This window comes from Zootoca vivipara, chromosome 6 (genome assembly GCF_963506605.1).
Source record: "Zootoca vivipara chromosome 6, rZooViv1.1, whole genome shotgun sequence".
NCBI lineage: Eukaryota > Metazoa > Chordata > Lepidosauria > Squamata > Lacertidae > Zootoca > Zootoca vivipara.
The window spans coordinates 2,318,761-2,338,428 of NC_083281.1; the positions used below are offsets into that span (position 1 = coordinate 2,318,761).

General features: G+C 45.3%; 1 protein-coding gene across 4 annotated transcripts in view; it reads right to left on the reverse strand.

Annotated features, from left to right (window-relative positions):
- The window catches only part of ATP8B3 (ATPase phospholipid transporting 8B3), a 78,496-nt gene that overhangs the window by 22,472 nt on the left and 36,356 nt on the right, over window positions 1-19,668 (reverse strand). For all 4 annotated transcript variants that reach the window (XM_060275298.1, XM_035119249.2, XM_035119247.2 and 1 more), the window contains exons 10-17: window positions 19,035-19,193; window positions 17,041-17,129; window positions 12,256-12,449; window positions 10,496-10,704; window positions 8,864-8,895; window positions 7,266-7,422; window positions 2,065-2,253; window positions 319-431 (exon numbers count right to left, since the gene is read on the reverse strand). In XM_060275298.1, coding sequence (XP_060131281.1) covers window positions 319-431; window positions 2,065-2,253; window positions 7,266-7,422; window positions 8,864-8,895; window positions 10,496-10,704; window positions 12,256-12,449; window positions 17,041-17,129; window positions 19,035-19,193 — 1,142 coding nt within the window. The remainder of the gene's footprint in view (window positions 1-318; window positions 432-2,064; window positions 2,254-7,265; window positions 7,423-8,863; window positions 8,896-10,495; window positions 10,705-12,255; window positions 12,450-17,040; window positions 17,130-19,034; window positions 19,194-19,668) is intronic.

Genomic DNA, 19,668 nt, shown 5'->3' on the forward strand with positions numbered 1-19,668 from the left:
CAGGTGGAATTCTGGTGGCCATGATTCGTTTCCCCCTCAAATAAACAGCCTCGTCCATCGGCTACGAGTCTGTGGATGGATTTATTTTTACATTTACATTCCTTTGAGGAGCTCAAGGCCGCGTACGGAGATCTCCGCCTCCCTATTTTATCCTCACAAATTTGCGAGGGAGAGGGATTTGACTTGCCTGAGGTCACCCAGCGAGCTTCGTGGCTGAGCGGGGATTCGAACCCTGGCTGTCCAGATTTTAGTCTGACACTCTGACCGCTAAGTCACCCCCAGCTTCCACCTGCTTCCGAACCCCGGCGCAAGACTTACATCCAGAGCCTTGACGGTGCATCCTTCAGTCGCACGGTCTTTGTGGAGTCTCTCCAGGATCACAGTGTCCGCCCCTTTGGTGTAAAGCTTGATACGGCCTTCAGGGTCCCGCACTGTGGGGTGGGGGGAGAAACAAAAGACCCTTAACATGAGAGAGAGAGAGAGAGAGAGAGAGAGAGAGAGAGAGAGAGAGAGAGAGAGAGAGAGAGATGAGAGAGGCATTGTCTGTTTAACAAAGGTGAGAAACCTCTGACTGTCCCAGGTGTTCTTGGACCCCAACTCCTATCATCCCTGACCATTAAGGCTGATGGGAGTTGTTAGTCTGATAGCATCTGGGAGGATGAAGTTTCCCACCCCTGAAAATGCACTTGGACTACTGCCATACGCTCTACGTGGGGCTACCTTGGAAGGTGACACGGAAACTGCAACTAATCCAAAATGCGGCAGCTAGACTGGTGACTGGGAGCGGCCGCCGAGACCGCATAACACCGGTCCTGAAAGACCCACATTGGCTCCCAGGACGTAGAATCATAGAATCGTAGAGTTGGAAGAGACCACAAGGGCCATCCAGTCCAACCCCCTGCCAAGCAGGAAAGACCATCAAAGCATTCCTGACATATGCCTGTCAAGCCTCTGCTTAAAGACCTCCAAAGAAGGAGACTCCACCACACTCCTAGGTAGCAAATTCCACTGCTGAACAGCTCTTACTGTCAGGAAGTTCTTCCTAATGTTTAGGTGGAATCTTCTTTCTTGTAGCTTGAATCCATTGCTCCGTGTCCGCTTCTCTGGAGCAGCAGAAAACAACCATTCTCCCTCCTCTATATGACATCCTTTTATATATTTGAACATGGCTATCATATCACCCCTTAACCTTCTCTTCTCCAGGCTAAACATACCCAGCTCCCTAAGCCGTTCCTCATAAAGCATCGTTTCCAGGCCTTTGACCATTTTGGTTGCCCTCTTCTGGACACGTTCCAGCTTGTCAGTATCCTTCTTGAACTGTGGTGCCCAGAACTGGACACAGTAGTCCAGGTGAGGTCTGACCAGAGCAGAATACAGTGGTACTATTACTTCCCTTGATCTAGATGCTATACTCCTATTGATGCAGGCCAGAATTGCATTGGCTTTTTTAGCTGCTGCATCACACAGCTGACTCATGTCAAGCTTGTGGTCTACCAAGACTCCTAGATCCTTTTCACATGTACTGCTCTCAAGCCAGGTGTAACCCATCCTGTATTTGTGCCTTTCATTTTTTTTGCCCAAGTGTAGTACTTTACATTTCTCCCTGTTAAAATTCATCTTGTTTGCTTTGGCCCAGTTGTCTAATCTGTTAAGGTCATTTTGAAGTGTGATCCTGTCCTCTGGGGTATTAGCCACCCCTCCCAATTTGGTTTCCAAGCACAATTCAAAGTGTTGGTGCTGACCTTGAAAGCCCTAAACGGCCTCAGCCCAGCAGACCTGAAGAAGCGTCTCCACCCCCATTGTTCATCCCGGACACTGAGGTCCAGCTCCAAGGGCCTTCTGACGGTTCCCTCCCTGTGAGAAATGAGGTTACAGGCAACCAGGCACGGGGCCTCCTCAGTGGTGGCACCCGCCCTGTGGAACGCCCTACCGTCAGATGTCAAGGACCCTGTGATCACAAGTTTGGATTTCCCTATGGGACAGCGGCAGATTCCTGCAGATGATTTTCAGGGTCCCCTTTTCCAACTCTACGATTCTATGATTATGGGCCCAGAACACACTCACCCACGATGGACATCCGTTTGCGGACGCTGTTGAAGTCCAGAAGGGCCAACACTTTGTAGGTTCTCTCCACCCCAAGCTCGCTGATGGTGACCGTGTCCTGCGTTCGAGAGAGGAAGACGTAGCCCAGGTTCCTGGCCGCGGTCACCAGGGCTTCCTCGTCCGGCGAAGCTGCTTGGTAGACCAGCTGATCTATGAGAAATGGGGAGGGAGGAGAGCAGAGGGTCATCGGGAGAATCATTCCAGCCCCTTTTGTCCAGATTGATCACAAATCCTTGAGGCTGGATGACATCTTTCTTCTCCTTCTTTTTTACAAACACACACACCCAAAAATTATTTCTTTGGTTTTTCAGATTGAAATTTTACAACATAAAAACTATCTTAGAGCCACTTATTCCAATGGATCTGTTCTGGTTTTTGGTTGGTTTTTACATCTATAGGTAAGGTAAAGGGACCCCTGAACGTTAGGTCCAATCGTGGACGACTCTGGGGTTGCGGCACTCATCTCGCTTTACTAGCCGAAGGAGCCGGCGTACAGCTTCCAGGTCATGTGGCCAGCATGACTAAACAGCTTCTGGCGAACCAGAGCAGTGCACAGAAATGTCGTTTACCTTCCCGCCGGAGCGGTACCTATTTATCTACTTGCACTTTGACGTGCTTTCGAACTGCTAGCTTGGCAGGAGCAGGGACCGACCAATGGGAGCTCACCCTGTTGAGGGGATTCGAACCGCCGACCTTCTGTTCGGCAATCCCTAGGCTCTGTGGTTTAGACCACAGTGCCACCCGTGTGTGTATGTACATATACATATACGTGTATATGTATATGTACCGGTATAAACACACACACAAACACACACGTTTTCAAATATACATTTCCACCATGAAATATACTCCATTCATCGAATTCCCTTCTTCCCCTTCCATGGTTCTTTTAATTTTCCCATAATATCTGCATATTCTGCTAGAACCATTTAGTTTAATCCCCCCCAAAAAAAATCATATTTCTTTATCCTGCTTAATCCTGCTACCATTTTCACTTGTTTACAGCTATTTTCCAAATATTCCGCCAACATTTTTTGCTCCTTATATACACAATTTTCTTGGTCTATTTTTAAAAAATAAATAAATTTATTTATTTGGTTTCAAATTAAAGTTTTACAAATACATCATAAAAAAAACAAGATTCCAAAGAATCTCCTGGGCTTCCCTTCTCCCCTTTCTGGGTCCTATAGTGAATCATTTCCTCCTGCACCTTTTATGATAATCCAAATATTTTACATCTCCATTATATCCAAAATTCACCACTGAACTACAAGTGCTATTCCAATCCTACAAATAATTTTAACAGTTTACAAAGGACTTTAAGATAAGTTATACATTCCCCCCATTCCTTATTAAACTTCCTGATTTCTGATTCCTCCAGTCTTTTTAGTCATTTTGGCATTTTAATCCATCAACTTCATCTGCCATGTTTTTTAACGTAAAATACAGTAAGAATCAAACTCATCTATAGAGCAATAATATATATATATTTTTAAAAAAAACCAAGAGAGAAAAAAACGTTGACTTTGGAGTTTGGGTGGGAGAGAGAGAGAGAGAGAGACTGTGCGTTCAGCATATAAAGGTAAAGGTAAAGGGACCCCTGACCATTAGGTCCAGTCGTGACCGACTCTGGGGTTGCGCGCTCATCTTGCATTATTGGCCGAGGGAGCTGGCGTATAACTTCCAGGTCATGTGGCCAGCATGACAAAGCCACTTCTGGCAAACCAGAGCAGCACATGGAAACGCCGTTTACCTTCCCGCTGTAGCGGTTCCTATTTATCTACTTGCATTTTGACGTGCTTTCTAACTGCTAGGTTGGCAGGAGCTGGGACCAAGCAACGGGAGCTCACCCCGTCACAGGGATTCGAACCGCTGACCTTCTGATTAGCAAGCCCTAGGCTCAGTGGTTTAACACACAGCGCCACCTGGGTCCCTTGTTCAGCATATAGATGCTGGTTATTTTATGCTTCTGAAATATGAACCACTTATAAACGCCATCTCCAACTCCTCGGAAGATTCCATCAACGGTATCTCCGAAAAATGTTACACATCACTTGGGAAGACAGGCGAACTAATGCCAGTGTACAGGAAGAAGCAAAGATCACCAGTGTCGAAGCAATGATACTTTGGTCATGTCGTGTGGATGCCTGATTATCGTCTTCCAAAGTAACTACTCCATTCCAAACTTAAGAATGGAAAGCGTGATGCTGATGGTCAACAAAAAGGGTTCAAAGACACTTTCAAGGCAAATCTTTAAAAATGTAGCATAAACACTGACAACAGGGAAACACTGGCCTGCGAGCACTCCAATTGGAGAACAGCCTTGACCAAGGGTGTCCTGGGCTTTGAAGATGCTCGAACTCAGGACGCAAGGGAGAAACGTGCTAAGAGGAAGGCACTCCTGGCAAACTATCACCAGGATCAACTCCCGCCTGTAAACCAATAACTCCACTGTGGAAGGACGTGTGGATCCAGAATTGGCCTCCATGGTCACTTACAGACTCATTGTTAAAACCGTGTTTATGGAAGACAATCTTCCTCGGCTACAAGGGATCGCCAAAGAAGGAGAAGAAGCTGGCTCCCTGTGTTCCTGAGCACCTGCAAAAATTCCCCATGAACGAGCCAGGCACCCGCAAGCTTCGGCTCAAGGGCCATGCATGCATCCAGGGCCCCAGGAACCCATGGTTGTGGGGCCAAGTTGGAACCCCTGGTTCAACGTTTCTGCTGAACTTTGCATTACAAAAGCAACGAAGACTGCGTCGGAATTGCCATTCAAAACCGAAACAAAAGGGGTAGTATCCGTAAAATGAACTGCAAACATTTCCTCTTCTCGCTGCAAAACAGATGCCTTTCTCCACTGCCGCTGGGACCAAATCCCAGCTCGTTGCCAGGCAGAGGCGTCGCCCTGCCTTCTTCCCGTTAACGACTTAATGGGTCACGCAATGGAATTAGCTCGACAAGGAAAGGATTTGCTTACATTGGGCTGAGTACAATAATTAAAAGGTTTTTTAAAAAAATAATAAAACAAAACAAATCCTTAGTATCTACTATCAATCTGTGGTTTGTGGCTTCCATCCAGAGCCCTGTGGGCATTGTCATGGACAAGTAAGAATAACAGCACCGCTCAGGTGTCAGAGAAGCTGAAACAACAGCCAGCGAGAGCCAGCATTTCTTCAGAGATGTGCACTTCCTCAAAGAGGCTTCTAGTCCTCATTATTCTATGACTTTCTTTACTTCCCGCAAGGGAATGGAGCAAGCCGCTTATTACATCCCATTTCAGCCTTGCTGACCCTCGTTCATACACCTAGAGTTATTTCACACTAGGGTTGATCTGAGCAGGGAATTACACCCCGGTTCAGCCTTGCTGGCATTCAGGCAATTTTTTAAAAAAATGTAGTTTAAACACCAACAACTGGGAAACACTGGCCTGCAAGTGCTCCAATTGGAGAACAGCCTTTACCAAAGGTGTCCTGGGCTTTAAAGACACTCGAACTCAGGACAAAAGGGAGAAAAGTGCTAAGAGGAAGGCACGCTTGGCAAACCCTCACCGGGATCAACTCCTACTGGGAAACCTATGTCCCCACTGTGGAAGGACGTGTGGATCCAGAATTGGCCTCCACAGTCACTTACGGACTCATTGTTAACACTGTGTTTATGGAAGGCAATATTACTTGGCTACGAGGGATCGGCAAAGAAATCCTTTGCACGCTTAGGTGAAACATTCTCATGAAAACACGCACACCTTTCAATGCCTTTTAAAGTGTGCACCAGTAAAATAGATGCTTTGTAACTATGTTTTAAGTGAAACATTCTGTGTGTGCACTGGGAATACACCAGAAAACTGGGAGAAGCGTGCAGTCTGGCTGGGAGCTGTGTTCCAATTTCACAAGGAATCTCAGGACCACCGGATCAAATCGACCCGCTGCTAAAAACGGACTAAACAAATAAAGTGATCTTCACAAACAGATGCATGTCTAAAGTGGAATCTTCCTTCTAATACCGGTACATGCATTCCTGTATGCATCGCTCAGCTGCAGAACTGCTTTTTGCAAACTCCAGAGAACTGTGAATTTCAAATAATTGCTCAGTTTTGATTTGCGGATTGGGTTCGAGAAGTGCAAGTTTCTCATTATCATGCAAACTTTAAATGGCATTTCTCTCCTATCCATAAGTTGCTTGTGACTTGGCATTTGCAAAAAAGAAAAGAAAACATTCATGCCCTTGCATAGAAACCCAGGTGCAACATAAAAAAAATCAAAGGGGAAAGGTGGTTTTTTGGGGGGGTGGGTGGGGGAGCAATCTAAGCAAGTTTCCCTTGTTAACCTTTGAAGCCACAGACTTTTCTTTTTGAAGGCTGCAGGTTTAACGCAAGCTTCCCACGCAGAGCTGAGATTTTGGAGAACAAACCTCAGTCGGTGCAGTTCAAGTGCGTCATTACAAGTGATGCGGAAGAAATCTGATTGTTGTTGTTTTAAATGCAAACCTCCCCAATTTGCACTTTTCAACATGTTAAATGAACCAAAACGCAGCAGTCCTTTCAAAATTCAAACTCCTCTGGATTTTGCGGTAATAATATCAACAACAACAACATCAATAACTATTATTATTTATACCCCGTTCCATCTGGCTGGGTTTCCCCAGCTACTCTGGGCGGCTCCCAACAGAATAATATTAAAAACACAATTAAAGATCACACACTAAAAACTTCCCTAAACAGGGCTGCCTTCAAGTGTCTTCTAAAAGTCAGATGGTTCTTTCTCTCCTTGACATCTGACGGGAGGGCGTTCCACAGGGCGGGCACCACCACCGAGAAGGCCCTCTGCCTGGTTCCCTGTAACCTCACTTCTTGCAGGGAGGGAACCACCAGAAGGCCCTCGGGAGGAGGACCCCGGTGTCCGGGGCAGAGACGCTCCTTCAGGTCTACTGGGTACAGTTTCCCACTCTTATCAATGAATATAAAAATGCACCTATTGGGGTCAAGCGATCACTGATGACGCTTTTCAATACCCACCTTAATCCAGTGATATACATTTCTTGAAACTGTTTTGAACTTTGTGTTTTCATCTTTTCAGGGCCTTCTTGGTGGTGGCGCCCTGCTCAGGGAAGTTTTAAACGCTTGCTGCTTTATTACACTTTTATATTAGTTAAAAGCAGCCACTCACTCTGTTTCTCCTCGACCATGACGGTGTGGCAGATTGCAAGGAGCCGCATGAATTCCTTCACCATGGGGTCGTCGTTTCGTCGGATGTTTGCCAGGAGCTCCTGGTCGTAAAACTCCAGCTTACTATCCAAATACTTGTTCCACTTCAAATCAGTTTCCTGGGGTGGGGGAGAAATGAAGTTAAGAGGTTAAAGATGACGAAGAACCCTGGGGAAGGCTGCAAAGCATCAGATTCCATCTTCACACACACACAGGTCAACAACAACAACAACAACAACAACATATTATTATTATCATTTATACCCCACCCAATCTGGTTGGGTTTCCCCAGCAACTCTGGGCAGCTCCCAACAGAATATATTAAAAACACGACAAAACACTAAAAGCTTTCCTAAACAGGGCTGCCTTCAGATGTCTTCTAAAAGTCAGATAGTTGTTTATTTCCTTGACATCTGATGGGAGGGAGTTCCACAGGGTGGGAGCCACCACCGAGAAGGCCCTCTGCCTGGTTCCCTGTAACCTCGCTTCTCGCAGGGAGGGAACCGCCAGAAGGCCCTTGGAGCTGGACCTCAGTGTCCGGGATGGACGATGGGGGTGGAGAAGCTCCTTCAGGGATACAGGGCCATTTAGGGCTTTCAAGGTCAGCACCAACGCTTTGAATTGTGCTTGTAAACATACTGGGAGCCAATGTAGGTCTTTCAAGACCGGTGTTATATGATCTCGGCAGCCGCTCCCAGTCACCAGTCTAGCTGCCGCATTCTGGATTAGTTGCAGTTTGCGGGTCACCTACAAAGAGAGCCCCACATAGAGCGCATGGCAGTAGTCCAAACGGGAGATAACTAGAGCATGCACCACTCTGGTGAGACAGTCTGCGGGCATGTAGGGTCTCAGTCTGCGTACCAGATGAAGCTGGCAGACAGCCGCCCTGGGCACAGAATTGACCTGCGCCTCCATGGACAGCTGGGAGTCCAAAATGACTCCTAGGCTGCACACCTGGTCCTTCAGGGGCACAGTGACCCCATTCAGGACCAGGGAGTCCCCCACGCCTGCCCACCCCCTGTCCCCCCAACAGCACTTCTGTCTTGTCAGGATTCAACCTTGGTCTGTTAGCTGCCATCCACCCTCCAACCGCCTCCAGACACTCACACAAAAATGTATCTGCTAGTAAGCCAGCTTTCGGAGAAGAACATTTCCACTGCGTGGGCCTCGGGGTAAGAGAAGTCTCTCTCCCCCCTCCCTCGCTTTATAGAAGTCCAATACGTCAATAGCTCTCATGTGCACAGACCTCTCTCAAGTGGCTACAATGGCCCGGTTAGCACATAATGCTGAGCCATGGTTTGTTTAGCAAACAGCAGGGTAAGCAGGGTTTGCTTCCCAGCCAATCTTGCTTCCTGCCTTTGTAGTTTGGGGCATGACGTTCAAACAAAATCTGGCAAACTGTTGACAGCAAACCAGGGTTAAGCTGCTGGGCCCGCACGTCATGTGAAACCATGGTTTTAATAAACCATGGAATGAGAAACCTTGGCTTGGCGTGCAAGTGTGAAGAAAACGGATCTGTTGAGGAACCCGTGTAATTTACAGCAAGAATATACAACCTACCATTGACTTGTCTTGGGTGCTGCTCTGCGAACCTGAAAATGTTTCCGAAAGAGAGTGGGGAAAATATTAATGGCCGAATCCTTAGAAATTAAAAGTCTTACAAAGCAAAGGGAGATTAACTGTGACGCTTTTCTAGCCTCAAAAAATGAACGAGTTGCCACCAACTAAGTTCTATACTCAGAGAAGACCCATTGCAATAATGGACCTACCGTGCTTCTCCGAAAATAAGCCATACCCCAAAAATAAGCCACACCCCAAAAATAAGCCATACCCCAAAAATAAGCCATAGTGGCAGGCAGTTTAACCTACCGATACTGTACCATACTTAATAATAAAAAAGACATCCCCTGAAAATAAGCCACTGTGTTTTTTTTTGAGGAAAAATAACTATAAGACAGTGTCTTATTTTTGGAGAAACACGGTAGGTAACTCTGGCACCTTAGCAACAACGGGTCTACCCTGAGTAGGGATGGGGATCAATTAGATTTGGTGTGTGTTTAAAGCTAAATCTTATCCTATTGGCCCTTTCCTCCAGGTCTCACCCACCCAGTCTTGGAATTCTCCCACAGGCCACACCCACTCCACACAGGCCACGCCCCTCTCCACACAAGCCACACCCCCTCGCTGCTAGCCCTGAGTCCCACCCTCCCTAAGTGCTTTTTTTTCCTGGCTGGACGCATGTGCTCGAACTCCATTCGTGCCTCTTACATGCGCGTATAGAAGACAAGAGAGGACTGTCTGGGTGAGTGCACAAAAAGCTGGGATTTAAAATTCACAGCGTGTTACACGCTGAAACAAAATTATATGAAAATGAAGTGCCGTCGGTATTTAACTCCTGGTACGTTAGCAAAAATGTACAAAACGGGGTCAAATATATGTTGGAAATGTAAGGAAAAAGAAGGCACCTTCTAACATATGTGGTGGAAATGCAAGGTAATAAAAGAATTTTGGGAGATGATATGTAATGAGTTGGGGGAAAATGTTTAAAATAACATTTTCTTTTAAAAAAAAACTACCCTCGAATTTAGGAATTCTAGGTGCTGAAATCCCAAGGGAGCAGAAAAGACTATTTATGTACACCACGGCTGCGAGGATGTTATTGGCCCAGAGATGGAAATAAAGTCCCGACCAGAGGAGAATAGCAGATCAAGTGGATGGATTAAAATGCTGAAATGGCTAAAATGACCGGAAGAATCAGAAATAATAAGGAATGGGGGGAAATATCTTAAAAACCATTGTAAAACAGTTAAAATGGTTAGCAGAATTTGAATATCACTTGTAGTTTAATGGTGAATTTTAGGCACAATGGAGAAGTAAAAAGATTTTGGATTTTATGAAAGATGCAGGAGGAAATGATCCGCAATAGGACCCACAAAGGGGAGGGGGAGGAAAGTCCGGGAGATTCCTTGGAATCTTGTTTTTAAGTTGTAAGCTGGACTTTAAAATTTTAATTTGAAGAACCAAATAAATGACTTTTAAAAAAAAAAAGTGTGCAAAAGCTACCCCGGCGCACAAAAGGTTAGAAAAATACATTTATTGCCCTGCCCATTCTGAAGGTTGCCTAGACAGAAATGTGGGAGGGGATTTAGGAACTTCTTCCTAGATCCCAGTGGGATCCCAAGGGGACTTTACCGTATATCACGCCATTGATGCAACATTTCTTGAAGGTCATGATGTTCTGGGTCAAAGTCCCCGTCTTATCCGAGAAGACATATTCTATCTGCCCCAGCTGGTCATTCAGACTGGTGCTCCGGGCTTTGGCTGGCATGTCCTTCGGGGCGCAGTACATCTCCCTATCCCAGTTGATGAAACAACTGTTGACCAGGTATATGAATTCGAACCTGCGCCGGGGAGAACAAATACACAATCACTGAACAGGCAAAGAAGACTTTTGTGGCTTGTACAATGGTCCCCCTAGGTTGTGGACTCTCCTTCCTCGGAGGTTTCAAAGCAGAGGTTTGGACGGTCACATGGGTGCTTTGAACCTTGGGGTCCATTTCCAACTCTACAATTCTACGATTCTACAATCAGGCCCAGGGCCTGTCTAAATGCAGCATCCTGTTGTCCCTGTTGCCACTCGGATCCCACGGCCTTCTGGCAGTTCTCTCACTGCAAAGAAGCGAAGTTAAAGGGAACCAGGCAGAGGGCCTTCTTGGTGGTGGCGCCCTCCCACCAGATGTCAAGGAAATAAACAACTATCTGACTTTTAGAAGACATCTGAAGGCAGCCCTGTTTAGGGAAGTGTTTAATGTTTAATGTTTGATGTTTTAATATTCTGTTGGGAGCCACCCAGACTGGCTGCGTGACGTCCCTATTTTCATGGGAGAAACGTTGGAGGGGAAGGAATAGGACGTCCCTATTTTCAGAGGAGAAATGTTGGAGGGGATGGAATAGGACATCCCTATTGTCATGGGAGAAATGTTGGAGGGGATGGAATAGGACGTCCCTATTTTCAGGGGAGAAACGTTGGAGGGGATGGAATAGGACGTCCCTATTTTCATGGGAGAAACATTGGAGGGGATGGAATAGGACGTCCCTATTTTCATGGGAGAAACGTTGGAGGGGATGGAATAGGACGTCCCTATTTTCATGGGAGAAATGTTGGAGGGGATGGAATAGGACGTCCCTATTTTCATAGGAGAAACATTGGAGGGGATGTTGCACAACTCAGTCCCTGTACTGCCCTTCAGTCTGTGGGGATGTTGCTGCGATTGACTAAAGAGTTAGCCAACGAGGAATGTGATACCTCCTGGAAAAGTGGTATAAAATGGAATCGTAAAGCTGGAAGGAGTCTCCAGGGGCATTATAGCCTTACCTTCCAAGTTCTGGATGGCAGAATCCGGGACCGGCAGCCATTTGACACCGGAAGTTGCGTCGATGTAACTTCCGGTGTCGCTTTGCCCTTCTATGGGCACCAAAAATGGCTGCCGCCGGCTTCGAAAGTCATTTGTACGCATGTCAGGAAGTGCACCGACGCAACTTCCAGTGTCGCTTCGCCCATCTATGGGCACCAAAAATGGCTGCCGCCAACACCGGAAGTTACGTCTATGCACTTCCGGACATGCGTAGATGCGACTTTTGAAGCCGGCGGCGGCCATTTTTGGTGCCCATAGAAGGGCAAATTGAAAAGAAAAAAAATGGCCGCCGGCAGGAGAAAATAACGGAGAAAAACAGGAGACGAAGTGATACGGGGGACCACCAGGAAAAGGTAAGTAAAAAGGGGGTTTTCCCGGGGAAAACGGGAGACTTGACAGCTATGCATATAGCCCAAGCCTCATTGTCCTTGTTGGCTGACCCTATCCAGTCAGGAAGGCAGTCCATGCTGAGACACAGTCCTCTCGTGCCTCCCCGATCACAGCCGCCCGAGGAAGAGGAGGGGGCCGCTGACTTACGTGATGAGCATAGACATGGGGATGACGAGGCTGAGGAGAATGAGGAAGCCCCAGAAGGCAAAGAAGGCATATTGGATGGAGCTCGTGGTGCTGTAGAAAGCAAAGAGGTAGCCATGCTGTTCCCGGAACTTCTCGGCACAGACTCCGGAGCCAACCGCCAGGCCGAAGGAGATGAGGATGAGTGAGGTGGTTATCTGCAGAGAGAAGCGCAGAAGGGTCAGCCCTTCGTGGGGAGAAGACTCTGGACCAGTCACTCCCAACTCCAGACCCTACAAGTGTCCCTGTTTTCCTGGGGCAGTCCCGGATTTACAGAAGTCGTCCCAGTTTCCGATTTGATCCCGGAATGAAGAAGAATAAGAGTTTGGATTTGATATCCCGCTTTATCACTACCCGAAGGAGTCTCAAAGCGGCTAACATTCTCCTTTCCCTTCCTCCCCCACAACAAACACTCTGTGAGGTGAGTGGGACTGAGAGACTTCAGAGAAGTGTGACTAGACCAAGGTCACCCAGCAGCTGCATGTGGAGGTGCGGAGACGCGAACCCGGTTCTCCAGATTATGAGTCTACCAGTGACCCTGTTTTCCTTAGGATGTCCCTATTTTCATGGGAGAAATGTTGGAGGAGATGGAATAGGACAGGCATAGGCAACCTTGGCTTTCCAGATGTTTTGGAACTACAACTCCCATGATCCCTGACCACTGGCCTTGTTAGCTACGGATCATGGGAGTTGCAGTTCCAAGACATCTGGAGAGCCAAGGTTGCTTATGCCTGGAATAGGACATCCCTATATTCACGGGAGAAATGTTGGAAGGGATGGAATAGGATGTTCCTATTTTCATGGGAGAAATGGAGTTATGCGACCCCCGAGCCAAGGAAATAAGTAACTATGCAACCTTTAGAAGACATCTGAAGTAAGCCCTGGATAACGTTTAATGCTATATTATGTGTTTATATATGTCAGGAACTGCCCATAGTGGCTGGGGCAACCCAGTCAGATGGGTGGGTTAATAATAAGATGATTATTGTCAACAACCTCAGATATGCAGATGACACAACCTTGATGGCAGAAAGTGATGAGGAATTAAAGAACCTTTTATTGAGGGTGAAAGAGGAGAGCGCAAAATGTGGTCTGAAGCTCAACATCAAAAAAACCAAGATCATGGCCACTGGTCCCATCACCTCCTGGCAAATAGAAGGGGAAGAAATGGAGGCAGTGAGAGATTTTACTTTCTTGGGCTCCTTGATCACTGCAGATGGTGACAGCAGTCACGAAATTAAAAGACGCCTGCTTCTTGGGAGAAAAGCAATGACAAACCTAGGCAGCATCTTAAAAAGCAGAGACATCACCTTGCCGACAAAGGTCCGTATAGTTAAAGCTATGGTTTTCCCAGTAGTGATGTATGGAAGTGAGAGCTGGACTATAAAGAAGGCTGATCGCCGAAGAATTGATGCTTTTGAATTATGGTGCTGGAGGAGACTCTTGAGAGTCCCATGGACTGCAAAAAGATCAAACCTCTCCATCCTGAAGCTGAGGCTCCAATACTTTGGCCACCTCATGAGAAGAGAAGACTCCCTGGAAAAGACCCTGATGTTGGGAAAGATGGAGGGCACTAGGAGAAGGGGACGACAGAGGACGAGATGGTTGGACAGTGTTCTTGAAGCTACGAACATGAGTTTGACCAAACTGCGGGAGGCAGTGCAAGACAGGAGTGCCTGGCGTGCTATGGTCCATGGGGTCACGAAGAGTCGGACACGACTAAACGACTAAACAACAACAGGTTAGGGGGAAGGCTGCTGCAAGGCCTGACCCCTTTGAAATGGGGAGGCCCATAGCTCAGCAAGAGAGCATGCTGAAGGCCCCACGTTCTATCGCCGGCATTTCCAGGTAGGGCTGCCTGGAAAGATTTGCAGCTGCTGCCGGACAGTGTAGACAACACTGAGCTTAAATCTGACTCGGCATGAGATGGAAAAAGTGTTGAAAGACACTTTTATTAAGAGACCAGAAGCCTTTTTACTGGGAATCGTGGGAAAGGAAATCCCCAAAAAGGGTATTACATTCTTTCTGTACGCCACAACGGCTGTGAGGCTACTACTTGCTAAGAACTGGAAGAGTCAAGAGTTACCAACAATAGACGAATGGCAAAGGAAGATGAGGGACTTCATGGAACTTGCCGAACTGACTGGGAGACTCCGCAATCAGGGAGAAGAGATGACGGAGAAAGATTGGGGGAAATTTAAATTGTATCTGAAAAAATATTGTAATATTTGGTACAGTGGTAACTCGGGTTGAGTACCCAATCCGTTCTGGGGTGCTGTTCGTACCCTGAAAAGCACTCAACCCGAGCAGCGCTTTAGCGCATGCGGCAAAACCTGGAAATAAACGTTGCTGTTAGAAACAAAGACCCCATGGTGGATTTCACCGGTGGAGGTGTTAACGGTTAAAAAAATAAATATGGAGGGGAGGAGGGCCACTTACGAGGAGATATTGATGAAATCAGAAAAGGGATGGAAGTTGAAACCTTATGACGAAATTAAAGAACTTCTGACTGGATGGTTGCAATATCACCAAGTAAATGATGTGTTCACAAATGATTAAAAAAAAAGGTTTTGAAGATAAAAGGTCCAAATTTCAAATAGAATTGTTGGAAGGCAGAACAAAATTGTTGTCAAAAATGTATGATTTGTTGTTAGAATGGTATACGAAAGATGAATTGACAAAAGATGTGATGATAAAATGGGCAAAAGATTTTGGGTATAATATTGAATACGATGCATGGTTGAAATTGTGGAATCAAACATTGAAGTTTACTGCATGTACGTACTGCCTTGAAAGAGAATGTTTTGAAGATGATGTATAGATGGTATTTAACACCAGTAAAACTGGCTAAGATGTACAGGATGAGTGGTAAAACTTGCTGGAAATGTAAAGAGAAGGATGGTGAATTTTATCATATGTGGTGGACATGCAAAAAAATTAAAAGATTTTGGGAAATGATATATAATGAACTGAAAAAGTTTTTAAAATACACCTTTCCCCAAAAACCAGAGGCTTTTTTATTAGGATTTATAGGACAGGAGATTGTAAAAGGAGAGCAAGTACTATTTATGTTTGCGACAACCGCGGTTAGGACTTTGCTAGCCCAAAAGTGGAAAACTCAGGAGTTACCAACGATTGAAGAGTGGCAGACGAAAATGATGGACTATGCGGAATTAGCAAGACTGACTAGCAGGATCCGAAACCAGGGAGAGGCAAGGTTCCAAAAAGACTGGAGTAAATTTGTGGACTATATGGAGAGGAACTGTAGAAGTTTAAAGACACTTGCAGGACTGAAATAAATCCTACGAAATGACTTTAAGTAGAGGGAGTAAAGGAACTGCGAGACAAGAGTGGATGAGAAAACCAAATGAGGGGAGGGAGGGAAGTCAAAGCTCGGCAGAGCACAGGGAATTTGAGATAGTTGAATAGATGTTAAAAGGAGAAAATTTGTGTTTATTGTGTGTTGTTGTGTTTGTTGTTGAATGTTTTGTTATTGTTTAATGTGTTTATTTGAAAATTTAATAAATTGCTTAAAAAAGAAAGAAAGAAACCTGGAAATAAACACTTCTGGGTCCGCCAAGTACACAACCCGAGGGATGACTGTATTGCCAATTGAAGTAGCTATAGGCTTTTTGGAAATTATCTAGGATATAAGTTAAATTTTAAGTTGCTTTATGGAATTAAGATATGAGGCAATAGATTGCCAAAGAAGATTAGATTAGTGAAATCAGATGGAGGGGGTCGGAGAAAGTCACCTATGTTATGATATATTAATATGTTTTTGTTTTATTTTTTCTGTGTCTTTTTATAAAATGAATAAAATTATTTTAAAATAAATAAATAAATCTGACTCTGCATGTTCCTATTTAAATCAGAACCACGAGGACTGTAATCTTTCTTTATCTCCAGGGAATACGCCCAAAGAGGGAAGGGTCGTGAGTCAGCAGCGGAGCAGCTGCTTTGCATGCAGAACATCCTTCAGTAGCACCTTAAAGACCAACTAAGTTTTTATTTTGGTATGAGCTTTCGTGTGCATGCACACTTCTTCAGAAGTATCTGAAGTATCTGAAGAAGTGTGCGTGCACACGAAAGCTCATACCAAAATAAAAACTTAGTTGGTCTTTAAGGTGCTACTGAAGGAATTTTTTTATTTTACTTCGACCCAGACCAAAACGGCTACCTACCTGTAAGGAGAGGACATCAATCGCTGGGTTAAAGCTGACCAAAAGGTGCAGAGGTACGATTATTATCGATTCACGATGGCGTAAAAGGTTCACAGACTAAGAAGGACTTGCTCACAAATTTATTGACACACGAATTATTATACTAAGGAAGTGGAAAGGGCAAGCAGAATATAAAATGGAAGAATAGTACGAAAAGGTGTGGGTTATAGCGACTGATGATAAATTAACATGTGCCATTAAGGTAAGATGGGGAATATGCAGGAGAAATGATTTTGAGGAGATATGGAGGGTGTTTGTAGAATTTGTACTGTTAAAACGGAAAGGGGTCAAACCATTGCAAGAGGTGTTGAAATTTTGGGACGTTGGATAGTTACAACAGAATGGTCTCAGTGGTGTGGTGCACATTTTTATTCTTATTCATTTATGATTATTATTTGCCAAAAGAAAAAAAGAAAAAAGAGAAGATAAGAGAAGAGAAAACAAAACAAAACAAAACAAAACTTCCAGCTCCCATGGTTGAGGAGATAGACACAAATATCGAGGAGGGACAGCCAAATATTATTACCAGTAGCACCAAGCGATCCATCATATAGCTGAGTTTTGTTTTCTTCAGCTTGATTTTCCCACAGTTCTTCATGATTTTGGAATCGAAGCCTGAGGAGGGGAGACATTTGAATACAATTCTCTGATGAAAATAGGGACGTCCTATTCCATCCCCTCCAACATTTCTCCTGTGAAAATAGGGATGTCCTATTCCATCCCCTCCAACATTTCTCCCATGACAATAGGGACGTCCTATTCCATCCCCTCCAACATTTCTCCCATGACAATAGGGACGTCCTATTCCATCCCCTCCAACATTTCTCCCATGACAATAGGGACGTCCTATTCCATCCCCTCCAACATTTCTCCTATGAAAATAGGGACGTCCTATTCCATCCCCTCCAACATTTCTCCCGTGAAAATTGATTGCAGAACTAATGAAATGTATAAACTTGAAAAGTAAAAATGAAAACTTTAAAAACAAAAAGAAGATGCAGAAAGCTGGAGAGGAGGGAGGCCAAGAGGCAGAGATGAGTCCGGCTGGGGAAGAGGCACAGGTGTCTCCCCTCCTGCTGTGACAACCTAGAACCAGGAGAGGCATGAAAAAGGTGGAGGAGAGGTTGCTCGGCTGCATGCAGGCGGAGTCTCCGATTGCTTGGAAAAGCCCTCGGGAGGAGGCAAGGACTTTTGATCTCGGCAACTGATGTTCATGGAGGAAAGAGCTGCTCCGCCCATTAGGCCTGACACTCAGCCAAGTCTGTGGAGGTTGTGTTTTTGCTAACTCCATCTTTGAACTGTGCAGCTCCAGGAGCCCCAGAAAGCAGGTAGCGCTTGTGACTATTGGAGGGCTCTAGCATGCTCAGTGGAAGAGTGGAAATGGACGATGGGAGTTGTAGTCCAATAAATAATAATAATAATAATAATAATAATAATAATAATAATAATAAAAAATTTGCAGAGTGGGACTTTGGCTACCCCGTACCAACACAGCTACTTCTCTTTCACTTTGTCATGAAACTGCCAAACTAGCAGGTAATCTTTCCTAAACTACCTCCGCATTGCTGTTGCTGAGATCAGTCATGAGATTAAGGCCTCAAGAAAACTGGTACAGCGAGTTTCTTAATGCTTCCCGCTTTCAGAAGTCAGCCCAGGGCACAGGGTTGAGAGGGGAAAAAGAGGAAGAAGAATAGAGCCTTTATGTCACGGCATTTTGGCATCGGAAAAGGCGTTTGGGCAACATCTATTCCAATGCTCAGCTCAGGAAGGGACACACCATAACATCATAGCATGGCAAGGGGCCTAACTTTATATATATATATATATATACTATATATATATATATATATATATATATATATATATATATATATATATAGTATTTCTATACTTTTCTTTCCTAAAATATCAGGGCTTTGCATAGATTGCAGCCAACTACACTCGACTCACAGCAAACCCTTTGAAATGAAAGGACCTAAGTTAGCCGTGTCCATTAATTCCAATGGGTCTACTCTGCGTAGGGATGAGGGGGAGAATCTGGATGCGTTCCGCATTTGGGGGCGAATCTAGCAAATTCGCCCTTTCTGAAAGAACGCGAGATCTGCCCCCCCCCCCTTCAAAATTTGCAGCGATCCAAATTTTGCGATGCACCTCTCCAATCAACCGACGGTTACGAAATGCATGTTGTTAAGTAAAAGCGCACATAAAAAGGAATACACCAGCGAGAGCAGGATTCAGGAATGCCTTAGATTTGCAGGAATCCCTTGCAATAAATAAATTAAAAATCTGTACGTTGCCCAACCCTCAATCAGTAAACACCGCTGCTCCCTGTGGAAGTGAGTTACTTCCACAGGTTAACTTGCATGAAGGGATTTTATCTTAGCTGCCCTGAACCTTCCAAGGGAAGATGGGTTTTTAAGGTGGGTGTTTTGGGGTCCCTCTGTGAGAAAAGCACCAAACAAGTCAAAGCAATGAAGCAGATAGATAAAGGCTTTGCTGCAAAGGCAGGGCTTAGCTCACCTGCATAGATGACGAGACCATAGCAGACCTCTGTGTTGCGCACCTTGCAGCCGCGCAGCAAGACTTTCTCACTGTCGAGGGAATATTTATCTCCCCGCCAATCCAACGTCCCTACGAAACTGTGCATCCGGCTGTTCGGCTCCTCGCAAGTGATTACCCCTGCGGAGTTTGGAAAAAGGAGAGGCGAGAAATTAACTTTCATCTTTCTGCTGCCCAGAAACTCGCTGCTTCCCTCTGCGACATGCAACCAATAATAATAATAATAATAATAATAATAATAATAATAATAATAATTTATATCCCGCCCCTCTGGCTGGGTTTCCCCAGCCACTCTGGGTGGCTTCCAAAAGACCATCTTCCGAGGCCCTCCTTGAGAGGTCTGGAGGGTGGCAACACGAGAACGGGGCCTTCTCTGCAGTGGCTCCCCGTCTATGGAATGCTTTCCCCAGGGAAGTTCGCCTGGCACCTTCATTATACACCTTTAGGCGCCAGGCAAAAAACGTTCCTTTTTAACGAGGCCTTTGGTTGATCTTATTGACACCCTTTTAGAATGTGGCTCTTTTGGGTTGTTGTTTTTTAATTGGGTTATTTTTTTTGGTTTGATTTTATATATTATGATTTTGTTTGTGAACCT